The 19,331-nt window shown below is 38.5% G+C and overlaps 1 protein-coding gene across 1 annotated transcript in view; it reads left to right on the forward strand.

The window, feature by feature from the left end:
• The window catches only part of WDR87 (WD repeat domain 87), an 86,072-nt gene that overhangs the window by 55,738 nt on the left and 11,003 nt on the right, over positions 1-19,331 (forward strand). The window contains exon 5 of the mRNA XM_074302642.1: positions 13,322-19,173. Within this exon, the coding sequence (XP_074158743.1) occupies positions 13,322-19,173 (5,852 nt within the window). The remainder of the gene's footprint in view (positions 1-13,321; positions 19,174-19,331) is intronic.

The following is a 19,331-nucleotide window of genomic DNA, read 5'->3' on the forward strand; positions in this document are numbered from 1 at the left end:
TGACATTCAATGAACTTCAAGATTTTCAGGACTTTCTATCAACCAAATGCAAACTCAATAGAAAATTTAACATGTAAGAGCCAATACCAAAGAAAAATTTCAAGGAATTTAACATGGATAAGTTTTTATGATTTTTTACATAGAAAATATATATTACCACATGTTAAAAACTGATATCAGCAGTAGAGTAGCTGAAATGAAAGACTGGGGCAGAGTTAAGATAATAAATAGTAATTGTGTTACACAAATAAGGTATAGAAGAAGAAGAGAAAGGAAGGAGAGACACAGTCATTGAAGGGAGGCTTGTGGTTGTGAAATTTTCTTTTTTTTACCATAATCTTCTTGCTTTTCTTGGATGGTTTTTATTTATTTGTTTGTTTGTTTGTTTTTAGTTTTTCTGCAGTGTCTCTCATTTGATTTTAAAAAAATTTGAATGAATTCTATTTTTTTCCCCCTGAGGCTAGGGTTAAGTGACTTGCCCAGAGTCACACAGCTAGAAAGTGTTAATTGTCTGAGACCAGATTTGAACTCCGGTCCTCCTGAATTCAAGGCTGGTGCTCCATCCACTGCGCCCCCTAGCTGCCCCTGAATGAATTCTATAAATTATTTCTGGGTAGAGAGCCATTTCATGTTATTATTTTTTTTTTAACTTCAAAGTCCTCCTCTAAAGATAAATCATAGTTTTCCATGTTCCCAAAGATGTAATTATATGGATTAAATAGACAACACTACATATATCCTATGAAGGGCATATTATCCTACAAAATCTACAAAGAAATAAGGGACAAAGGATGGGCAGACAGGGAAGCAAAGGGTGCAGGAAGAAGACAAGGGAAAGATCCATGGGTGGATAGAAATTAAGTAATAACAAGGTAAATTAAGGAATAAAATTAAAGCAAAGTGTCAGAAGGCAAAGGAAAGATGTGGGGAGGGGGGCAAGCTCTGTGTGTGTGTGTGTGTGTGTGTGTGTGTGTGTGTGTATTTGTGTATATATATATATATATTTTTTTTGTGTATATATATATATATATTTTTTTTTTTTTTTTTTTGGTCGAGGCAATTGGGGTCAAGTGACTTTCCCAGGGTCACAGAGCTAAAAGTATTAAGTATCTGAGGCCAGATTTGAACTTAGGTTCTCATGATTTCAGGGCTGGTACTCTATCCACTGCACCACCTAGCTATATATTCTTATTAATATATTCTTAAGGATAACCTGGCTGGGAGAGGTGGGAGGGGGGGAATGAAAGGGAGAAAAATAAAATCAAAAAGATTCACAGAAGAGAACAAAAGAACAATTTACAAGGAAGTAAAGAAAAGATGGACACTCATGAATATAATTTCTTCTACTAATATACTTTCTTGAATTGGCAATTCATTGTTATATATTTTGAATCCTTCCTGATGTTCTGTTGGTCACATGACTATGTACTCTTTTGTTTTGTTTTATTTTATTTTGTATTCTTTTTTTCTTAGTTTTTTAAAAATAAAATTTAAAACAACAAAAAATAAATAATTAGAATTACCTGATTATAGCTTCTTCTTGTCAGAGGAAGAGAGTAAATCCTATCAATTTGTGTGGATTTATTTTATATCCCACAACTTTGCTAAATTTGCTAGTGACTTCAATTAGTTTTTTAGTTGGTTCTTTAAGATTCTCTAAATATACTATTATATCATCTACAAAGAGATAGTTTTGTTTCCTCACTGCTTACTCAAATTCCTTCAATTTATTTTTCTAATCTTATATTTAAAGCTAACATTTCTAGCATAATGTTGAAAACTAGTGGTGATAATGAACATCCTTGTTTCACTCCTGATCTTTTTGGGAAGGCTTCTATCTTACTCCCTTTACAGATAATGCTTGCTGTGGGTTTTAGATAGATACTACTTATCATTTTAAGGAAAGCTATGTTCTCTAGTGTTTTGTTTTGTTTTTTTAATAGGAATGGGGACATATTTTGTCAAAATCTTTGTCTGCATTTCATAAGATAATCATATGCTTTCTATTGGTTTTATTATTGATGCTGAGAGTATTTGGGGATGTACAGGCTTTTGATGAGACTAGGTGCGGGTGAAGTAAAAGAATTTACTAAATTATAAGTAAAAGTAGAAATAAAGGTTTATTATAAATCAAGAAATCTCAGTGGAGCAAAACTCTTGGATGGAGTTCTGTCCGTTCTGCCCACCTGCCCATTCTTCCCACCCTCGTATAAATGATTTGAGACAATACAGAGTTTTTGGGTTTGAAATAGGCTTCAGTAAGACTATAGAAAGTTTGATTAGTGATAGTTCAAATTATAGGGAGCTTAAGTGGTGGTACTTAACATTAATTCAGTTCTATTGAAAGTTAAGTAGGGGTACTTAGCTTTAGTTCAGCTCTATAGAAAACTTAGGTAGTGTCTGCTGAACTCTATAGAAAGGTAAATTAGTGGTACTTAACAGAGGTGGGGTTGGGCTGCCTTCTGGGTCTGGATAACTTGGAAAGTGACTCTTTTTAGGGTCTCCAGCCTCAGTTTCCCTCGTCAAGAGTTTTCCTAATATTGACTTCACTCTGCATTCCTGGTACAAATACTGCCATATTATTGTAATCTCTTTACTAATATTATATAAATTTCTTTTCATCAATATTCATTAGGGAAAATATAACTTTCTCTGTTTTGTCTCTTCTCTAAGTATCATCACCATATTTGTGTTTTAAAAGGTTGTTGTTGTTTTATCCTTCTTGAAGAGGACCATGACGTCAGGGAGGTAATGTCATGACTTGCAGGTGAATTGGGAGGGCTGTGCAAGGTTTCCTGCCTCACTTTCTCCTCCAGAGCCATCTGAATCCAATGGCCATAGAGAGATCTGGATGACTGGAGAAGGCCCTGGAATGCAGTGGGAGACTAACCTTTTGAAGCTAAGGTTTTTTTGGGGTTTTTTTGTATTTTTTAACAAGGTCTTATTTTGACTGAGGCCACATCCATTCAGAGATTAAGACTAGGTAGCAATTAAGATAAAGAATAGTCTCTTTCACCTAGTCAAAATAAAATAAAATAAATCTGGAAAGGAAAGACACTCCAGGTTTCTGGCCAAAACAGAAATGATTGCTATTTACATTCACTCTCTGAGTCAATTCAGACCCAAACAGTGACCAATTAAGGCTTTGTTTGGAATCTATTTATTTATTAAGAACCATGCCTTAAACCCAAAAAGTCTTAAAAGGAATTTGATAGAACTCCACCTATTTTTCCAGATTATTTATATATTATTGGAAATAATTATTCTTTAAATATTTGATAAAATTCACTTGTTTGGGACAACTTGGTAACACAGTGACTCTGGAGTCAGGAGGACTTGAGTTCAAATCCAGCTTCAGACACTTATTAGCTGTGTAATCCTGGGATAGTCACTTAATCCCTATTGCTGCAAAATAAAATAAAATAAAAAATAAATTAAAAAAAATTGTAAATCCATCTGGCCTGGAGATTTTTTCTTAGGGAGTTTATTAATTGGTTATTGAATTTCTTTTTCTAAATGGGATTTCTCAACAAGATTATTTGATGAACAACTATGATAGATTTAGCTCTTCTTAGCACTATAGTGAGCCAAGATAATTCCAACACATTTAGGATGGAAAGTGCCATCCAAATCCAGAGAGAGAACTAGGGAGACTGAATGCAGATTGAAGAATTACCTTTTGTATTTGCTTGTTTTTTTTTACTCGTGGTTTTTCTCTTTTGTTCTGATTTTTCTTTCGCAACATGACTCATGAAAATATGTTTAAAATGATTGCATATGTATAATCTCATGTGAGTTACTCCTCCCTGCCCCCCCACACAAAGAAGCTATTATTAGATAACTATTATCAAATAATTCCTCGACTGTCTAAGAAGGATCTCTTTATCAATCCTCATTGTTCATTCCCCAACGTCTGGGTATCTTTAAACAACCTTTCAGATATTGATTAGCAAATCTTTAGGCAGGTCTGGGACCTGGTCTGTCAGGTGAATTTCATTTGGCTCTTGACCCCTTCCCATCTTTACTTCTCTGTTCTCCCTAATAAACTTCCAAAGCTGTATTTCCTGTATAAAAGATCTGGTTAGGATGAAGATCTTTGCTAAGTCCTTTTCAGGACTAAGTCCACCATAAGGTTACTCTCTCTCTCTCCTCTCCTCATAGTGCCTTCCCTCTAATGCCATCTTTCTACTTACTCTAGCTAACACTGGTTAGTCTAATTATATGTTCTCTCAATTCTGTTTTGTATTTGCCATTCCTGTTGTCTATTGTATTTCTTCATTTTGTCTGAGCCTCTTCCCTTAAGTAAATCTCCTTTTGCCAAAAAGATTGGCTACTGTGAATTTGTCACATTTATTTCAAACTAGGTATTGCTACCTGTATCACATTGCTTGTTGTCTTGGGGTTGGGGGAGGTAAAGGAGAAAGTGAGAAAAATTTTGAAAATCAAAATCTTACAAAAATGAATGTTGAAGGGGCAGCCAGGTGGCACAGTGGATAGAGCACCAGCCCTGAAGTCAGGAAGACTTGAGTTCAAATATGTTCTCAGATACTTAATACTTCCTAGCTGTGTAACCCTGGGCAACTCATTTAATCCCAATTGCCTGCACAAAATACAACAGCAACAGCAGTAGCAGCAGCAACAACAAAAAAAAAAATACAAATAAATGTTGATGGGATTACTTAAGAATTTTATTTCTTCTATTGATTTGGGCAATTTATATTTTTGTAAACATTCATCCATTTTATTTAGATTGTCAGATTTATTGGCACTCATTGTGTATGTTGTTCCTTCTTTGAGCCAATACTAATGAAAGTAAGGTTTAATGGTCACCCCTTCCCTTCTTTTCCTTGACTGTAACAGTTCCTTTTCATATGATATAATTTACCCCATTTTGCCTCCTCCTTTCCTCTTCTCCCAATACAATTCTTTTTTTCATCCCTTAATTTTTTTAAATCACATCAATATCAACTTATACTCATACCCTCTTTCTAAATATACCCCTTCTAACTGCATAATAGATATATTGTTATAAGTAATATCTTCCCAAATAGGGATGTAAATAATTTAACTTTATTAAATATCAAATAAATGTGAAATCATTTTTTTATTATGCTGTATCATGGAAATGCTTGTTTATATTACATAAATTAAAAATACATGCAAAAATAGTTTTCAACATTCACCCTTGCAAAACCTTGTGTTCCAAATTTTTCTCCCTCCCTTCCTCCCAGCCCCCTCCCCTAGATAGCAAGCAATCCAATATATATTAAACATGTGCAGTTCTTCTATACATATTTCCACATTTATCATGCTGCACAAGAAAAATCATATCATAAAGAAAAAACTGAAAAAGAAAAAAAAAAGCAAGCAAATAACAACAACAGAAAGTGAAAATATAATGTTGTGATCCACATTCAGTCCCTACAGTCTTCTTTCTGGCTGTTTCCAGTATTTTTTCCTGCCCTGATAGTTCTGGAATTTGGATGCAGTGGATTTTCTTGCAGTTTTTATTTTGAGATCTCTTTCAGAAGGTGATAAGTGGATTCTTTCAATGACTACTGTGCTCTCTGATTCTAAGATATAGGGGAAGTTTTTCTTGATAATTTTTTGAAAGATGCTGTCCAAAAGATAATGACAAATGTCGGAGGGGATGTGGCAAAACTGGAACACTCGTGCATTATTGATGGAATTGTGAAATGATTCTGTCATTCTAAGGAGCAGTTTGGAACTATGCCAAAAAGGCTATAAAATTGCATACCCTTTGATCTAGTAGTGTCACTACTGGGTTTACATCCCAACAAGATCATAAAAAATGGTAAAGGATCCATAAGTGCAAAAATGTTTGTAACAGCTTTTTTTTTGTGGTAGCAAAGAATTGGAAAATGAGTAGATGCCCATCTGTTGGGGAATGGCTGAATAAGTTGTGGTATAGTAAGGTAATGGAATATTTTTGCTCTCTAAGAAACCATGAGCAGGCTGCTTTCAAAAAAGTATGTAAAGAAAAGGCTAGAATAAACTGATGATGAGTGAAGTAACCAGGACCAGGGGAACATTGCACACAGTAACAACTAGATCAAATGTGATGGATTTAGCTCTGCTCAACAATGTGGTGATTCAAGATAATTCCAATCCCTTGAAGGATTGGTTCAGCCAAAGGACCTTGCAATTGAACCAATGGGTCAGCCTCCAGGGAAGATCATTTCTCCTTAGGGATTTGTCCAACCAAAGAAATTTGGTGTTGAAATAGGGAGTGAACATGTAAGGAAGCTCATTTCCCTAAGGGATTGTCCAACCAAATTAACTTGGTGTTGAAAGGGTGGGAGAGCCTACTGGAAAAATCATTTCCCCTGAGGGATTGGTCTAGCCACAAGATCTTGGTGCTGAAAGAGTGGGTCAGCTTCCAGAGAAGATCATTTCTCGCATGGAATTCTAAAAGGTTACGAAGAGAATGAGAAATAAGTGAAGGTATCATCTCAAGAAGTTTAGCCACAAAAGATAGAAGAGATATAGGATGGTAATCATTGGGACGGAAACTTCAAATGAGGTTCTTTTCAGGTTAGGACAGTTATGGACATATTTGTAGGTAGTAGGATATGGGCCAGCAAATAGGCAGAGATTGAAAATAATTAAGAGTGGGAATGACAGGGGATTATCTATTGGAAGAGATGGAATGGAATAGGATTGTTTCAGCACATGAAGGGGTTTGCTAGAGAAAGAACTGATAAATAGAATATGTATTGGATAATTTTACATATATATATATATATATTTGTGTCTAATAGCCATTTCTATGGCAGGGGAGAGGGAAGAAAAAAAAAGAAAAAGAAAAAATGTATATGACAGCTATTATATATTTAAAAGAAATAGCAATAGGTGGAGCCAAGATGGTGGAGAACACACATGTGAGATTCTGAGCTCCTCTCATACCCTCATTACCAATTTAAAAAATCAGCCTCAAAAATAGTGCTAGACTGGTAAGGTTTACAACTCACCAGCCCGAAGATAATCTGGAATATCACTAGAAAAGGTTTGTCCTGAGTGGCAGGAGCATACTGGCGCAGGGCAGGGATAGAATCAGGAGTAGGGTGGCCTCTGCAGTTGGAAGGTTTATATAGAGCTATCTGCCATAGCCTGACTGCTTTATTTTGATGGCAGAGTAGTGGACCAGCAGAGAAATTGGAATCTAAGGTAGAAGGTACTCTGAGGGAAGCCAGAGCAGGATCTGGCTGTGCCCACCCAGGACCAGAAGTGACTCAGAGCAGACCATAACACAGCTCTTCAGCATTCTGCAGCTATGGGCTTTTGTTGGGGGGCAGTCACAAACCTGCATAGCAGAGGCACAGCCTGGGGTAGCCTCTCATCTGCACAGTGGGGGTCTCGGCCTGGGGTATTGAAATTTCCCCAGCTGGACTGTGCTGCCCAGGCAAAGATACTTCCAGTGTAGTGAGGGATAGGGTGACACTAATACTCAAAGCAGGCATTTATGGGGGGGGGGGGGAAGTGATACTTTTGCTGCTTAATATCTAGCCCCAAGGCAGTTGCTAATCCTCACAGTGGGGCTCCTTGCAAGGCACTTACACAGCCCAGCCCTTGATACCCAAGCCTACTCACTTCCCTGTGGAGCTTTTCCCAGAGCACTCCCGTAGCTCGCCCTTGCAGCCCATTGAGAGGACAGTTACTGTCTATATACCCATCCTTGCTCTGCAAAGGAAGCTGGTAACCTCCTTGCCCTGAAGGCAGACTCTAAAGGCTTTTTAAAAAATGAATAAAAAAATGAAGAGAATGATTGATAGCTTCTATACAGAAAGAGAGCAGGTTTCCAACCTTGAGGAGACTAATAGCAAACATCCTCTGGACAATATCCCAAATAACACTCTCCTGGGAGAGATTATTAAAAATCTCAAAAGAGAGTTAGAAGAAAAATGGGGAAAGGAGAGAGAAGCTATGCAAGAGAGTAACAACCTCCTGAAATGTGAATTGGAAAAGGTAAACAACTTCCTGAAATGTGAATTGGAAAAGGTAAAGAATTCACAGGAAGTACAAGGAAACAGAATTAGGGAATTGAAAAAGGTAAAGAAATCACAGGAAAGTGGGATCTGGGAATTGGAAAAGATAAAGAATTCCCAAGAAAGTAAGATTTGTGAATTGAAAAAAAAAAAACTCACTAAAAAACAAATTTAGTGAAATGGAAAAAAATTCCATAGAGTAAAACAACTCATTTAAAAACTCAATTGGACATATACAAAAAGAAGTAAAAAAAGCTAATGAAGAAAATAACTCATTAAAAAATCAGAACTGAACAAATAGAAATGAATGATTCATTGAGACACCAAGAATCAGTCAAGCAAAACCAAAAAAAAAAAAAAAAAAAAAAAAAAAATCTGGAGAAAAATTGTCAAATAGCAAAACGAAAGACCTGGAAAATAGATCTAAGACAGATAATCTGAGGATTATTGGACTTCCCGAAAATTATGATGAAAAAAAGAGCCTAGGTACTATTTTACAGGAAATCATCAAAGAGAACTGTCCAGAGGTAATAGAACTAGAAGGTAAAATAGGCATTGAAAGAATTCATCGAACACCTTCTAAAAAGACCCTAAAAAACAAAACAAAACAAAACAAAAAAACTTCACGGAACATTATGGCCAAATTTCAGAACTATCAATCAGACTAAGGAAAAAAATGCTACAAGCAACCAGGAAAAAACAATTCAAATACCAAGGTGCCACCATAAGGGTCACTCAAGATCTGGCTGCCTCTACATGAAAGGATCGAAGGGCCTGGAATCTGATATTCTGAAAGGAAAAAGAACTTGGATTGCAGCCAAGAATAAACTACCCAGCTAAGTTTAGCATTTTCTTCTATGAAAGAAGATAGACATTTAATGAAACAGATGAATTCCATTTGTTTCTAAGGAAAAAACCAGATCTAAACAAAAAATGTGATCTCCAATCATAGGACTCAAGAGAAGCAGAAAAAGGTAAAAGGAACTCTTGAGAACTGTATTTCTGTTGTGGATATACATTAAGACTACATATATAATTTGATTTTACTGATATAACAACAAAAAGGGAAGTAGAAATGGAAAGGGGATAGTATTAGAAAAAGGGAAAACTACATCCCACGAAGAGGCAAAGAAAACCTATCATATCTGAGGGAAGTTAGAGAGGGGGAGGAACGTTGTGTAAATCTTACTCTCATCAGAATTGGCTCAAAGAGAAAATAATTGACATATTGCTTTTACAGAAAATTCTCTCTCACCTCATTAAAAAGAGGGAGAGGAAAAGGGAAAAGGAAAAGAGTAATAAGGGAAGAGTACAAGAAAGGGAAAGGGATTTAAAAGGAGGAGGGAGGGATACTAAAGAAGGGGGGCTGCGTGACACAAGTGGGGCTCATAAATTTAATAGTGGGGAAAGGGTTGGGGGAGACAAGGGAAAAAAGCATAATCTGGGGATAATATGATAGCAGGAGATACAGAATTAGTAATTTTAATTGTAAATGAGAATGGGATGAACTCTCCCATTAAGCGGAGATGGAGAGCAGACTGGATCAAAAGTCAGAACCCTACAATATATTGTTTACAGGAAACACATTTAAAGCAGAGAGATACATATAGAGTAAAGGTAAAAGGCTTGAGCAGAATCTATTATGCTTCAAGTGAAGTCAAAAAAGCAGAGGTAGCCATCCTTATCTCAGTTCAAACAAAAGCAAAAATTGATCTAATCAAAAGAGAGAATGTAGGAAACTATATCTTGTTGAGACCCTGGATGTTTTAGATTTAGCAGGAGTCAGGATAAGCAAAAGTCTTTATTCTTGGTCTTTTGCAGTTGAGGTCAGGGGGTTAGATCTAGCAATCTTCACACCTCCTTCCTCTCTCTCCACTGTTAGATTCTTACTAAGTGCTAATGAGATAATGAGATATTAGGTTTTTACTAAGTGCTAAGTCGGTACTTAACAATTTTCTAGTTCTGGCCTTTCCTGGGAGTTTGACTTGTGAATTCCTAGGGAATAGCTTGCATGCTTAGGAGGAGCAAGTTCATTGGTTGAAGTGGTTCTTCCCAGAAGCCCTTGCATTATCCCACGCCCATTCTCTGGGAGGATAAAGAGGGCAGCTCTGGAAGAAAAAGTCAGTCTCTGCTCTAGACTTGAGGCAGCTCTCTGCAGGAAGGGAAGTCGGCTCTCTACAGGAAGAGATTTGAGTTGACACAGCAGTTCTCCCAGAGAGCGATTGGCAGCTTCTGGAGACAACAGCACGCTACTACACCTACTGATTGAGCCAGCAAAGAGTTGAGTAGATTCATCCTCCAAACATGTTAATAGAGAATTGTCCAATTGGTAATTAGCCTCACGTGCTCTGTTATCCAAGTGCATCTGCTCAGTTCTAGCCCTTTACAATAACTTGCTAAAGGGTAACATAGACAATGAAGCAGTATCAATGCTAAATATATATGCACCATGTGGTGCATCTAACTTCCTAAAAGAGAAGTTAAAAGAGTTGCAAGAAGAAAGAGACAACAAAACTATAATAGTGGGAGATCTCAACCTTGCACTCTCAGAATTAGATAAATAAACCCACAAAACAAATAAGAAATTAAAGAGGTAAATAGAATATTAGGAAAATTATGTAAGATAGATTTTTGAAGAAAACGGAATGGTGACAGAAAGGAGTATACTTTCTTCTCAGCAGTTCACGAAATCTGTACAAAAATTGACCATACATTAGGACATAAAGTTCTCAAAATTAAATTCAGGAAGTCAGAAATAGTAAAGGCTTTCTTTTCAGATCAGGATGCAATAAAAACTACATTCAACAAAAAGTTAGGGGTAAACAGACCAAAAAGTAATTGGAAACTAAGTAATCTCATCTTAAAGAATGATTGGGTGAAACAGCAAATTATAGATACAATTAATAATTTCACTTAAGATAATGACAAAGATGAGACATCATACCAAAATTTGTGGGATGCAGCTAAAGCAGTAATAAGAGGAAATTTTATATCTTTATAGGCTTACTTGAATAAAATAAAGAGAAGATCAACTTTAAAAGCTAGAAAAAGACCAAATTAAAACCCCCCAATCAAATACTAAACTTGAAATTCTAAAATTAAAAAGAGAAATTAATAATATTGAAAGTAAAAAAAACCTTGAACTAATAAATAAAACTAAGAGTTGGTTTTATGAAAAAAACCAATAAAATAGATAAACCTTTTGTAAATCTGACTAGAAAAAGGAGAGAGGAAAATCAAATTGTTAGTCTTAAAAATGAAAAGGGGGAACTTTCCACTAATGAAGAAGAAATTAGAGAAATAATGAGTTACTTTGCCCAACTTTATGCCAATAAGTTTGATAACCTAAGTGAAATGGATGACTACCTCCAAAAATCTAGGCTTCCCAGATTAACAGAGGAGAAAGTAAATTGCTTAAATGGTCCCATTTCAGAAAAAGAAATAGAACAAGCTATTCATCAACTCCCTAAGAAAAAATCTCCAGGACCAGATGGATTTACATGTGAATTCTACCAAACATTTAAAGAACAATTAGCCCCAATGCTATATAAACTATTTGAAAAAATAGGGGATGAAGGAGTCCTACCAAACTCCTTTTATGACACAGACATGGTACTGATACCTAAACCAGGTCGATTGAAAACTGAGAAAGAAAATTGTAGACCAATTTCCTTAATGAATATTGATAAAATCTTAAATAAGATATTAGCAAAAAAAAACTACAGAAAATCATCCCCAGAATAATACATCCTGATCAAGTAGGATTTATACCAGAAATGCAGGGCCGATTCAATATTAGGAAAACTATCAGCATAATTGGCCATATTAATAACCAAATTAACAAAAATCATATGATCATATTAATAGATGCAGAAAAAGCATTTGATAAAATCCAATATCCATTTCTATTAAAAACACTTGAGAGTATAGGAATAAATGGATTTTTCCTTAAAATAATCAGTAGCATCTATTTAAAACCTTCAGTAAGCATCATATGTAGTGGGGATAAACTGCAACCATTCCCATTAAAATCAGGAGTGAACAGGGACACTGATACATTGTTGGTGGAACTGTGAATTCATCCAGCCATTCTGGAAAGCAATTTGGAACTACGCTCAAAAAGTTATCATATTACATACCCTTTGACCCAGCAGTGTTGCCACTGGGTTTGTATCCAAAGAGATCTTAAAGAGGGGAAAGAGATCTGTATGTGCAAGAATGTTTGTGGCAACCCTCTTTGTAGTGGCCAGAAACTGGAAACTTAGTGGATGTCCATCAATTGGAGATTGGCTGAATAAATTGTGGTATATGAATATTATGGAATATTATTGTTCTATAAGAAATGACCAGCAGGATGATTTCAGAAAGGCCTGGAGAGACTTACATGAACTGATGCTGAGTGAGATGAGAAGGACCAGGAGATCATTATATACTTCAACAATACTATATGATGACCAATTCTGACAGATGAGGCCATTTTCAACAATGAGATGAAACAAATCAGTTCCAATAGAGCAGTAATGAACTGAACCAGCTACACCCAGCAAAAGAACTCTAGGAGATGATTATGAACCACTAAATAGAATTTCCAGTCCCTCTAATTTTGTCCACCTGCATTTTGGATGTCCTTCACAGGCTAATTATACACTATTTCAAAGTCCAATTCTTTTTGTACAGCAAAACAACTGTTTGGACATGTATACATATATTGTATTTAATTTATACTTTAACATATTTAACATGTATTGGTCAACCTGCCATGGGGGGGGGGGAAAGGAGGGGGAAAATTAGAACAAAAGGTTTGGCAATTGTCAATGTTGTAAAATTACCCATGCATATATCTGGTAAATAAAAACTATTTTAAAAAATAAAATAAAAGGAATAGCAAGTTGTACATAATGGATTTGCAATTTTGTGTGTGATCACTTTATTATACTATTTATAGAAATGCTTGTTTTATTCTGAAATTTAAAAAAAAAGAATGAGGAGGAGAGGGAATATAAATTAAAAAGTCAGATCAAATGTCTATGAAGTGCTGTGTTCCAAGACATAGAGATGAATAGGAAAATGGTTATTGGACAGAGATTCAGGGCTAGGGTATCCATTCTAGTTCAAGAAAAGTTATGAATTACAGGATTTCCTAAAAATTTGGGATTTTGATTGTGAGATCCTGTATTCTACATCATTATTCAGTGCTGAAGAGGCAACATGACCTTAGATGGAGTCTGTTGAGCCCCAGGCAAACCAATCTATTCCCCCAGGCTATAGGCTTGTACTTCCTTTTAATGCTCCATTTCTTTTTTTATCCTGTGTAGGCAAAATTCCCAAGAAATCAAAAGAGGAACACAGGAAGTCAGTAGAAGAAGAAAGAGAAGGAGGAGGAGAGGAACGCAAGAAATCAAGTGTAGAATTCAGACGCAAGAAATCAAGTGTAGAATTTGGACGCAAGAAATCAAGTATAGAATTCAGACGCAGGAAATCAAGCGAAGAGAAACGTAAGAAATCAAAAGAAGGATACAAGAAATCAATAGAAGGTGAAGAAGGAGAAGAAGAAGGAGGAGGAGGAGAGGGACTCAAGAAGCCAAGAGAAGAGAGACACAAGAAATCAAAAGAAGAAGAGGAACTCAAGAAATCAATAGAAGAAAGAGAAGAAGGAGAGGGTTTCAAGAAATCAATAGAAGAAGGACGTAAGAAATTAAGGGAAGAAGAGAGATACCAGAAACCAAGAGAAGAAGAGCCATACAAGAAATCAAGAAAAGAGGGATACAAGATACCAATAGAAGGAGGAGACAAAGGAGGAGAAGAAGAACTTTGGAAATCAAGAGAAGAGAGATACAGAAAATTAAGAGAAGAAGCAGGACTCCAGGAATCAAGAGAAGAGGAACTCAAGGGAGAAGAAAGAGAAGTAGAAGAAGGAGGAGAGGAACTCAAGGAATCAAGAGAAGAAGAAATACGTAAGAAATCAGTAGTAGAAGAAGGAGGAGAAGAAGAAGGAAGTGAGATACTCAGGGCATCAAGAGAAGAAAGATACAAGAAATTAAAAGAAAGTGCACTCAAGAAATTAAGAGGAGAGTCATACAAGAAACAAATGGAAGAAAAAGGAGAAGAAAAAGAAGAAGGAGAAGGAGAAAAAGAAGAAGAAGAAGAAGAAGAAAAAGAAGAAGAAGAAGAAGAAAAAGAAGAAACAGCAGCAGCAAGAGAGAGCTACAAGGAATCAAGAGAAGAGAGATCCTGGAAATCAAGAGAAATACGCCTGAAATCAATAGAAGGAGAAGAAGAAGGAGAAGAACTCAAGAAATCAATAGAAGAGGAGCGCAAGATATCAATAGAAGAGGAGCGCAAGATATCAATAGAAGAGGAGCGCAAGATATCAATAGAAGAAGAGGAGAGCACAATATTAATAGAAGAAGAGGAAAGCAAGATATCAATAGAAGAAGAGGAGAGCAAGATATCAATAGAAGAAGAGGAGCCCAAGAAATCAATAGAAGAGGAGCGTAAAATATCAATAGAAGAGGAGCGCAAGATATCAATAGAAGAGGAGCGCAAGAAATCAATAGAAGAGGAGCGCAAGAAATCATTAGAAGAGAAGCGCAAGAAATCAATAGAGAAGCGCAAGAAATCAATAGAGAAGCGCAAGAAATCAATAGAAGAGGAGCGCAAGAAATCATTAAAAGAGGAGCGCAAGAAATCAATAGAGAAGCGCAAGAAATCAATAGAAGAGGAGCGCAAGAAATCAATAGAAGAGAAGCGCAAGAAATCAATAGAAGAGGAGCGCAAGAAATCAATAGAAGAGGAGCGCAAGAAATCAATAGAAGAGGAGAGCAAGAAATCAATAGAAGAAAGAGAAGAAGGAGAAGAAAGAGAAGGAAAGGTACTCAAGAAATTAAGAAAAGAGAAAAGACACAAGAAATCAAGAGTAGAGGGAACCATGAAAGCAAAGGAAGAGGGAAAAGCAGAAGAAGAGGAAGAAGAAGAGGGACCTATCAAGTTGCCTCATGAGAGAAAAAGTACTTCTCAGACATCTACATCATCCTCAGCACTTTCCTCAATGACTTTGGCTACCAAAACCAGTATCTCCTCATCGCTTTCACTAGGAGCCCTGCCTGATGTGGGCCTTAAGGTGATGAGGAAAACCCGAAGCAAAAGAACTGACAAAGAGAAGTATAAAATTAGCAAGGAGCCTGAAATCAGCAAGAAGGAAAAAGAGATGGAGCAGGAGGTTCAAGAGATAGTAGAAGCTCCCCAACCTGAGAAAAGGTATGAAGAGCAAGATTCTTGGAGGGATGATGTTTCCCGCCTCATGACCCTACGTGTTTCTGACTTACAAGAGAGCATGGCCAAGAACTTGACTGATGAGTTGGTGACCTTGGCGAGGGAGGTATTGGCGGAGCAGCAGCCCAGCTGGGAACGCTTTCAGGAGATTTTTCCTGGGTTGAAGGAACAAGGCCCAGAGCCAGTTGAAGAGATGGAAGAAGAGATGGAGCAAGAAGAATTGGAAGTGAGTCCTCCAATCACTCCTCCATCTTCCCCAAAAGTCAGGTCAAAGAAAACCTTCTTCTTTGAAGGGAGTGAACTCACCAAGCAAGAAATGAAGCTGGCCATGCAACAGAAGAGACTGGGCAGGAGGGAGAGGAAGCTTGCCAGGAAACAACGTGAGCTGGCTATGCTAGAGGAGGAACTAGCACGGAGAGAGGAGCAGCTGAATAGGGAACATGAATTGCTGATCAAGGAGCAGGAGGCACTGGCTAAGGAAGAAGAAAATTTGAACAAGGAAGAGTCACTTCTCATCAAGGAAGAAGACCTCCTGATCCAAGAGGACACAACCCCAGAAGAATTCAAATTGTTCAAAGAGGAAATGAAGGAAGCCAAAAGACAAATTAGAGAGACTAGGCAGGAGAAGATGAAAGACATAGAAGAGAGCATAAAAGCTAAGCATCTCAAAAAAGGGGAAAGAAGACTTTCTTCCAAGGATTTAGAAACAGACATGCTGGACACAGAAAAGAGGAACCAGATGAAGGACATGAGAGAAATCATAAAGTTCAATATGGAAAAAGCTCGAGAGGAGAGAATTCAGGCCTGGGAGGACCGAATTCAAGCCCAACAAGAAAGAGAACTAACTTTTTTTGCAAAGTATACCCAAATTGAAGAGGAGAGGCCAGAGGATGAAAATGTTGTGGCCTTGTCCCCTGAAGAGAAGATGCTTATGGAAGAAGAGAGGAGACTGACTAATGAAGAGCTGAAACTAATCCAGGAAGAGAGGAAGCAGATCCAGAAGGAGAAAATGCTGGCCCAGCAAAAAATAGAGATGGTAGAGAAGAAAATAGAACTGCGCCAGGAGAACCGAAAACTATCAGACCAGCAGATAAAACTGATCATGAAGGAGCAAAGAAGGGCAAGTGAGAAGGGTGCAGTGAAGAGGCCAAGAAGATATTTTCAGGAAAGGAGAAAACCCCGTCTCCCAGAACAGGAGGCACCATCCCCAGAGGAGGAAGAAGAAGAGAAGGAAGAGGAGGCTGTGACAGAGGAAGAAGAACATCTGCCCAAGGAAAGGAAAAAGTTTGTTCCCAGAAAGTTTGATACTAAGGGAAAAAAGACATTTCATCGTAAAATAAAAATGATAATGCCCTTTTTACTAAAGCAGAGGAGAGAAAAAGAGGAAGAGGAAGAGAAAGAGGAGGGGGAAGAAGAGAAAGGGCGTAAGCTGTCCACTGAGGAAGAAATTCTGCTTATGAAAGAAGAAAGGGAGAAAGAACTGTTAATGGAAGGTCAGGAGCAACCATCAAAAATGGAGGAATTAGTGCCAGAAGAGTTGGAGTCTGCTGAGGAGTGGAACCTGCTCCAGGCAGAGAGGCACCTGACCCAGCAAGAACTTGAGATAACCAAAAAAGAAAGAGAGCTCCTTGATAAGAAGATGGAACTGATCACACAAGAGAAGCTAGCGGTTCAGAAATTACCACAAGTATATGATGATACACGGAGTCAGCGTCTGAGAGAAATGAGAAAGACTGAGGAAGAAATTGAGGACATCAGAGAACAGTGGAAACGGCTCAGTGACCAAAGGCAGAAATTCTCTGAAGGAAAGCTATCCTTGGAAGACGTGTTTGGGAAAGAAGAGATAAAGCAGCCCTTGACTAAAGCGGCTGTGCAAAAGGAGCGCAGGAAGCTGGAAATCATTGAGAAGAGACTAGCTGAGGAGAGGAAGGAATTGGTTGCTCAACAAAAGAAACTGGATAAAGAGGAAAAGCAGCTGATAAAAGAACAGAAAAAGCTGATAAAGGAAGAAGAGAAAATGGCCAGGAAGGAGCGCAACTTGGCTTTACTGGAAAGAAGGATGACTTTAGAGGAGAGCCTGGTAGGAGAAGGACAATTAGATACTGAAAATATGAAAGATGCCTTGGAATTCCTCAGATGGCAAAGGCAGAAGGTTTTGGCATTCCAAAAAGCAATTGCTGCAGAGGAGGCTGAGAAAGACAAATCTATGTTTTCAAAAGAGGTGAAGGAGGCTGATGAGAAAGTAGAAGAGGAAGAGGAAGAAGAGGAGGAGGAAGAAGAAGAAAAAGAAGTATCACTATATGAGGAAGAAATGGCTCCCGATAAGCCTACAAAGATCATTTCTGCTGAGGGACTGGTTCAGCCACAGGACCTTGGTGTTGAGAGGGTGGGTGAGACTGCAGGGAAGATCATTTCCCCTGAGGGATTGGTTCAGCCAAAAGACCTTGGTGTTGAAAGGCTTGGTAAGCCAGCAGGGAAGATGATTTCCCCTGAAACACTGGTCCACCCAAAAGATCTTGATGTTGAAAGGCTGGGTAAGGCTGCCAAGAAGATCATTTCCCCTGAGGGACTGGTTCAGCCACAGGACCTTGGTGTTGAAAGGGTGAGTGTGCCTGCTGAAAAGATCATATCCCCTGAGGGATTTGTCCAGCCAAGGGACATTGGTGTGGAAAGGATGGGAGAGCCTCTTGGAAAGATGATTTACCCTGAGGGACTGGTCCGGCCAAAGGACATTGGTATTGAAAGAGTTGGTGAACCTGCGGGAAAGATCATTTCCCATGAAAGACCAACCCAAAAAGATGTTAGTATTGAAAGAATGGGTGAGCCAGTAGGAAAGATCATTTCCCCTGAGGGATTGGTTCAACCAAGAGATATTGGTGTTGAAAGGATGGGAGAGCCTGCAAGAAAGATCATTTCCCCTGAAGGATATATTCAGGCAAGGGAACTTAGTGTGGAAAGGGTGGGAGAGCCTCCTGGAAAGATCATTTCCCCTGAGGGATTGGTCCAGGCAAGGGCTCTTGGTGTTGAAAAGGTAGGAGAGCCTGTAGAAAAAATCATTTCCCCTGAGGGATTTGTTCAGCCAAGGGAATTTGGTGTTGAGAGAGTGGGAGAACCTACTGGAAAGATCATTTCCCCTGAGGGATTGGTCCAGCCAAGGGAACTTGGTGTGGAAAGGGTGGGAGAGCCTCCTGGAAAGATCATTTCCCCTGAAGGATTTGTTCAGCCAAGGGAACTTGGTGTTGAGAGAGTGGGAGAACCTCCAGGAAAGATCATTTACCCTGAGGGATTGGTTCAACCAAGAGATATTGGTGTTGAGAGGGTGGGAGAGCCTGTAGGAAAAATCATTTCCCCTGAGGGATTGGTCCAGCCAAGGGAACTTGGTGTGGAAAGGAGGGGAGAGCCTCCTGGAAAGATCATATCCCCTGAGGGATTGGTCCAGCCAAGGGAACTTGGTGTTGAGAGGGTGGGAGAGCCTCCTGGAAAGATCATTTCCCCTGAGGGATTGGTCCAGCCAAGGGAACTTGGTGTTGAGAGGGTGGGAGAACCTCCTGGAAAGATCATTTCCCCTGAGGGATTGGTCCAGCCAAGGGAACTTGGTGTGGAAAGGGTGGGAGAACCTCCTGGAAAGATCATTTCCCCTGAGGGACTGGTTCAGCCAAGGGAACTTGGTGTGGAAAGGGTGGGAGAACCTCCTGGAAAGATCATTTCCCCTGAGGGACTGGTTCAGCCAAGGGAACTTGGTGTGGAAAGGGTGGGAGAACCTCCTGGAAAGATCATTTCCCCTGAGGGACTGGTTCAGCCAAGGGAACTTGGTGTGGAAAGGGTGGGAGAACCTCCTGGAAAGATCATTTCCCCTGAGGGACTGGTTCAGCCAAGGGAACTTGGTGTTGAGAGGGTGGGAGAGCCTCCAGGAAAGATCATTTCCCCTGAGGGATTGGTCCAGCCAAGGGAACTTGGTGTTGAGAGGGTGGGAGAGCCTCCAGGAAAGATCATTTCACCTGAAGGATATGTTCAGCCAAGGGAACGTGGTGTTGAGAGAGTGGGAGAGCCTGT

The sequence above is a fragment of the Sminthopsis crassicaudata genome, chromosome 3, assembly GCF_048593235.1.
Source record: "Sminthopsis crassicaudata isolate SCR6 chromosome 3, ASM4859323v1, whole genome shotgun sequence".
Taxonomy (NCBI): Eukaryota; Metazoa; Chordata; class Mammalia; order Dasyuromorphia; family Dasyuridae; genus Sminthopsis; species Sminthopsis crassicaudata.